The 6215-nt window shown below is 27.5% G+C and overlaps 2 protein-coding genes across 2 annotated transcripts; one reads left to right on the top strand and one right to left on the bottom strand.

Annotated features, from left to right (window-relative positions):
* The first annotated feature begins 292 nt into the window (after positions 1 to 292).
* LOC124930608 (NAC domain-containing protein 102-like) lies at positions 293 to 1273 on the top strand. Its single transcript, XM_047470937.1, has 3 exons — positions 293 to 506; positions 626 to 909; positions 1004 to 1273. Exons 1-3 carry the CDS (start codon positions 293 to 295, stop codon positions 1271 to 1273), a joined length of 768 nt encoding a protein of 255 aa, XP_047326893.1.
* Positions 1274 to 5108: 3835 nt separating this feature from the next.
* Positions 5109 to 5824, bottom strand: LOC124933082 (heptahelical transmembrane protein ADIPOR3-like). Its single transcript, XM_047473808.1, has 2 exons — positions 5587 to 5824; positions 5109 to 5423 (listed from the first exon to the last, which is right to left on the bottom strand). The coding sequence occupies exons 1-2, from the start codon at positions 5769 to 5771 to the stop codon at positions 5123 to 5125; spliced, it is 486 nt and encodes a 161-aa protein (XP_047329764.1). The 5' UTR covers positions 5772 to 5824; the 3' UTR covers positions 5109 to 5122.
* Between the last annotated feature and the right edge of the window lie 391 nt (positions 5825 to 6215).

The following is a 6215-nucleotide window of genomic DNA, read 5'->3' on the forward strand; positions in this document are numbered from 1 at the left end:
CAATCTATTTAAAATCCAATAAATTAACAATTTAATTATTTGAATACTCAAATTCATGTTATACTTAATTATCAATAAAATTTGTAAATTAAATATAAAATAGTGTTTTTATTAATTTAACTGAATTAATAATTGGTATTTTAAAATTTTTAATAAACCTCAAACCAAACAAGCTCATTAATTTGTTGTCTCCTATCTGGCAAGGTGTTGGCACACTATATAATACCTTGAAACCCATTGCTTTCATGTACCACCAATTCATCTTCTTCACAATAGTTGAGATATAGATAGAATGGAGGGTTCAAATGACAATGAGAGTGAATGTTTAGTACCTATAGGGGCTCCTAATGGGAGTCAACTTTTTGTACCTAAATGTTTCAGATTCAATCCGAAGGATGATGAACTAATTTCAGATTTTCTCCTTCGCAAATCTAAGTCATTGCCATTGGATGTAGATGTGATTGCTGAGGTTGATATATACAAGTTCAATCCATGGGAACTTCCAAGTATATTATCTTAATTCTCATTTTGTTTCATTTACTTATCAATTGAGTGATTTCTTATCGATAACATTCTTCTATATTTTGTTTGCTTGTTTGTTTGTTTGTTTGTTTTTAATCCCTAGAAATGGCTCTTTATGGTGAAGAAGATTGGTACTTCTTCACCCTTAGGAATGGAAAGCACCCTAACAGGGGTAGGCCAAACCGTTTAGCCGGAACAGGTTTTTGGATGGCAACCGGACCCAAAAAGATAATTGGTCATTCTTCTAAGGTCCAAGGCATAAGAAAGTCAATGGCTTTTTTTACTGGAAGAGTTCCTCATGCGAGAAGAACCAATTGGTTGATGCACGAGTATTCCCTTCTCGATGTAGATAGTAGTTCTACCGCGAAGGGTAGAAAGTCTTCTAGGGTAAGCATATTGCACACAAGAATCACTTAATTAATGTTATGTGTTATTGTCTCTAGATGATTCAATATTTTCCCATTGTTTGGTTAATGTGTAGGTCGATGAATGGGTGATTGGTCGTGTCTACCATAAAAAAGACACAAAAGAGATGTACCACCCGACCCGGAAAAATAAGAAAAAAAGAACAAGTGTTGATGGGGTCGACTCTGGAACCAAGATGACCCCCATGTTGACGTTGGAATCCCCCGACCTTGGAAGGCCGGTGGATTCCGAAACAGGCATTGGTTCTTCTATCGAACTGATGGTTGATGATTTGCTTGATCAGCCGTTTCCCCCAGTACCGGAAAACATTGATTATTTGTTTTAGGCACCCTAGAGTACCTTTAGAGCATGATGCTCCATTCTATTTGTTTTGGTGTTATTTTCTTAGATTTGTTTGTTAGGAGAGTTTCATGTCTTCTTTTTTTTTTTTATTATTACAATCGATTTATGTGTCAAGGCATTATAAGGTATTCAATTTCTCATTTTTCCTGTTTTTAACATAGTTAATTCTTGAAATTCAATTTATTGCAACCAAAGAAGATGGCCAGACTTCATTCACTAAAAAAAATTAATAATTTTTTTTGATCAAATGATTAAAAATATCATGGTATTGATATTCACGTGTCAATAAGTTAATATTTTTTTTTTTATTAATGTATAATTAACATGAATATTATTTTTATTAAAAATTGAAACATTCCGACAAAACAAATAAAGTACAGGTCATGAGATTGCGAGTTTTCGAGAACTATTTATCTAAATATACACTTATAGTTTTAATTATATTTTATCAAGCGTTCGATTAATATCAACTAATAAATAAATATAAATGATTTTAAATCATAAAATCGATTAATTAAAAATGATTGAAAAGGAAAATAATAATAACCATTATTAATAATTATATAATTTAATAATAAGAGAGAATTTGCTAATACATTAATTGATATTCAAGGTGGCACAAATATAATGTTTATTAAGATGCTGAGAATTTGTGATCATATTACTTGTTGGTTCTAATTAATATATATTAGTATTACAATTTTCAATTTTAATGTTCTTTAACATAATTAATTTTAATATATTATTTCTGAAAATTTTAGTAAATTATAACAAAGAAACTAACACAAACATCAATTACCCACAAGAGTAAGTTTAATATAAATGTTAACATGATTTATTATATTTTGAATGGTTAAAATTTCTTTTATTGATCCATAATTAATATATATGTTGCATACATTGTGATAAAATATTCAGACCAAACAATATTAAGTACAAATCATGATATATATTACCTAAAATTTTGACAGTAAGAAAGTAAATGTAAATTATTTTAAACCATATGAAGAAATATTAATGAAAAGGAAAACAATTAATAAAAAATATTGAGAATTTAGGATATAATTAATTGATGGTTCATATATATATATATATATATATATATATATATATAATTATGTTTAATTTTTAAAGTGTTCGGATTGTCGGGTCGAGAGTAGTGGTTAATTTGGATATTTATGTGAGAGTAAATGGATACTTGGGTCGGATTGTGGGTTGACCCACCCATAAACTTAAAACGGTTAAATATAGATTTAAAAATGTTATTTGTAAGTTTCGAACTTGCAACTTAACAAAAACAAGTACAACCCTTTAACCAACTAGGCTAACAACATTTTGTATTTAAGATTCAACACCAAATTTGATGAACGCGAGACATTTTAATAATAAAAGTTCAAATTTTAACTAAAAAATCTATATATATATATATATATATATATATATATATATATATATATATATATAATGATGCTTAATTTTTAAAGTGTTTGGACTGCCGGGTCGAGAGCTGTGGTTAATTTGGATATTTATGTGAGAGTAAATGGATACTTGGGTCGGATTGTGGGTTGACCCACCCATAAACTTAAAACGGTTAAATATAGATTTAAAAATGTTATTTGTAAGTTTCGAACTTGCAACTTAACAAAAACAAGTACAACCCTTTAACCAACTAGGCTAACAACACTTTGTATTTAAGATTCAACACCAAATTTGATGAACGCGGGACATTTTAATAATAAAAGTTCAAATTTTTAACTAAAATATATATATATATATATATATATATATATATATATATATATATATATATATATATAATGATGCTTAATTTTTAAAGTGTTTGGACTGCCGGGTCGAGAGCTGTGGTTAATTTGGATATTTATGTGAGAATAAATGGATACTTGGGTCGAATTGTGGGTTGACCCGCCCATAAATTTAAAATGGTTAAAAATAAATTTAAAATGTTATTTGCAGGTTCGAACTTGTAACCTAACAAAACAACTACAATATTTAACCAAATGTGATTGAGATGTGGTTTGTCGAGGGATAATAGACCGGTATCATTTGAAAGTGGTTAAAGAAATATGAATCAAATATTTAATTGACCAAAGTGTGAGGTCACGATGCTAATTATTAAAAAATATGAATCAAATATTTGATTGACAAAGTGAAAGTATAAAGTCACGAAATGAGAGATTCATTCGGAAAAAAATATATGATGAAACATGTGAAAAAATAAGTTGTTTTATCGAAGTGAATAAAATGTGGAATGAAAGGCGTTATATTTTTTAATTTTAATAATTTTAAAAATTGAATAAATATTATTATAATTTTTTTAATTTATTTTATTTTTATCCTTATCCGTATGAATCGTACGAAATTTTCTAATTATCAAGAATAATGAAAGTGGGACGAATATAAATGTTAATAATCAGTGATAAACCTTCTTGAGCAGCTGTTTATGTATTAATGCTTCTCGAAACAATGGTATAAAAGTAATTTTGATCAATTTTTAAAATAAATATATAAACAAATAGTGAAATATATTGAATTTTTTTTTAATCGTAATTTTTTTTTTCGGGGTGGGCTAAAGCACACCCAAGTCCTACATAAATTCGTCCCTATAATATATATAAATATATATATATATATTAATATTGTTTTATTACATTTCCATGACACTTCACAATGACACTTACAATTAAAACCTACTCTAAAATAAAAAATTCTAGTTAAGTTTGATATTTAATTATATATTTGGGAAAAACATCAGTGTACCCACTCTGAGGGAGGTTCATCGGTTCGGTTTTTGGGTTATTCGAGTTTTCGATTTAGTTTATTCAAAATTTTATTTTCTTAGCCAATTCAAAAACCGAACTGAATTCGAATTCAAATCGAATTCGTTTTTTTTAATTTTTGGAAAAAATGAGAACCAACATAACTCAAAATCAATTGTACCAGCCATGAATTGAACCAGGGTTTGTACCGTGGCAAAGTACTATTATACCTAGACCACCAGTGCTTTTATTTCATTTTACTTTTATTATTAAATTTTGAAAATATTTTAATTTGATTATTTTAAACTTTTTTACCTAGCAAACTTTTATATAATTCAACAATTTAAAAATAATAATAAACTTGTATTAGTTGTCTAAGTGATTTTTAATATAAACTACCATGACTCAATTCTACATGAGTTTTAACTTTTAAGAAACTCTAACTCTAAATTTTACATTAAATTTAAGTTCCTGGCTATAATTTCTAGTTTATTCTTGTTCACACTCATAATCATCGTTTTAACTTTAAATGTTTTAAGTAAAAATCAAATACGTGACTTGACATTTGATCAACTTGAAATATCTTAATGAGTTTAAACTATTAAAGATGGTTTAATTATATGAGTTTAGAGAAAATTTCACCAAAATTATCTTCCTTCATATTTTTTTTTAAAACCATCAAATCACTCAATTAATCGACTAAAATACTAAAATATCATTATTTTAATTTTATAAAATTTTAATTTTAAATAAAAAGTGATTCTAATAATTTGACCACTTAAAAACACAAATAACCTACTTGTTCAACAAATAACAAACTTTTTTAAAAACTAAAAAAAAAAAAAAAAAACACACACAAAAAAAACCAACATTCAAGACCTTCTTCTATTAAATAATTCATCACTCTTGTTTATCACTTAATTAATCAATTTATCTATCAAACTATTAAATTAATATCTTTTATTTACTTTTCTAAACAAATATTTTTCATTAAATATTGATACCAAACCAGATTATATGAATAACCCAAATCAGAAAAAGTTCAAAACAAGCCGTTAGGAAAAGAAAAATACCGAAATAGAGCCATCCGATATTGTTGCATTAAGATTGTTGGTACTCGATAAATGATGGGGCAAACACTTGGTGATAACTTGTGTAATATGCCAAGTAGAAAGTGAGGAAAGTGCATCCTTTAATCGAGAAAGATCGGCCATTGTTGGCAATGAAATAAGGCAATTTACAACCTCTTCACATATTTTGCTAAAATCAACTCTTCTTAAATTGTCAATTGTGCTTGGAATCTTAGCCGCTGCGTGTTTGGTGAGGTAAAGAAACAACAAGAATCCAATCAAATGCCTGTAAACAAAGAAAAATATCAAATTATTTCATTGTTAAATCAAAACATCATAAAGTAGTAATTCCCGTATCACTCTTCTTAAAAGAACATAGATCACGAGTTCGATTTTTTCTTAAAACGTCTTACAAAACAAACAAAACTTGGTAAAGCAGTAGAACTTACGTCCAAATGTTAATGGTTTCATTGTGGACATGGAAGATGCTTAAAATGAGCTGTTTCAATGGCCACTCAGATCGATAATAACCCAGAATGAATTCATTGTCTTTAAGATAAGCTGGTAATGAGTTGTAATCAATAAGTTGATCGCATTTCATTCTTCTCCATAGTTTCTTTCCCTTCCCTTCCATTGAGAGAAAATAAATGCTACCTAGAAAATGAATATGGGAAAATTAAAGATCTAGCTAGATGTGATTTGTAAATGGTGATTAGATCTGAGTATTTATGACAAAGATATAAGAAGGTTCGTAATTGGTGGGTATCTTAGGAGATGTGCATGGAAGACAACAAATTAAATTTATGAATTTATTTATATATAAAAGAGAAAAACTAATGGCATGGCAACAAGAAACGAACCATCCTTGGCATGCTTATAGAAATAGAATGTTGAGTTATATATTATAATATTATTTCTATCTAAGTCATGTATGGTTTGGATTGTCATTAATTTTTAAAATAAACCGCTCATTCAACTTTTAAAAAACTCACCAATTGTCTTTACGTCAACTTTTTAGTTAAATATAACGGTTTAAGCTTAAAATATTATTTTATATATATTATTTTTAATCATTATT

This window comes from Impatiens glandulifera, chromosome 3 (genome assembly GCF_907164915.1).
Source record: "Impatiens glandulifera chromosome 3, dImpGla2.1, whole genome shotgun sequence".
In the NCBI taxonomy this organism is placed as follows: Eukaryota; Viridiplantae; Streptophyta; class Magnoliopsida; order Ericales; family Balsaminaceae; genus Impatiens; species Impatiens glandulifera.

What these genes read in the sequence shown, in the direction of transcription:
- LOC124930608 (XM_047470937.1), top strand. Translation starts at nt 293, where the DNA reads ATGGAGGGTTCAAATGACAATGAGAGTGAATGTTTAGTACCTATAGGG. An exon ending in CAATCCATGGGAACTTCCAA is followed by an intron (nt 507 to 625) that starts GTATATTATCTT and finishes TTTAATCCCTAG; the next exon opens with AAATGGCTCTTTATGGTGAA. An exon ending in AGGGTAGAAAGTCTTCTAGG is followed by an intron (nt 910 to 1,003) that starts GTAAGCATATTG and finishes GTTAATGTGTAG; the next exon opens with GTCGATGAATGGGTGATTGG.
- LOC124933082 (XM_047473808.1), bottom strand. Translation starts at nt 5,771, where the DNA reads ATGGAAGGGAAGGGAAAGAAACTATGGAGAAGAATGAAATGCGATCAA. An exon ending in GAAACCATTAACATTTGGAC is followed by an intron (nt 5,424 to 5,586) that starts GTAAGTTCTACT and finishes CTTTGTTTACAG; the next exon opens with GCATTTGATTGGATTCTTGT.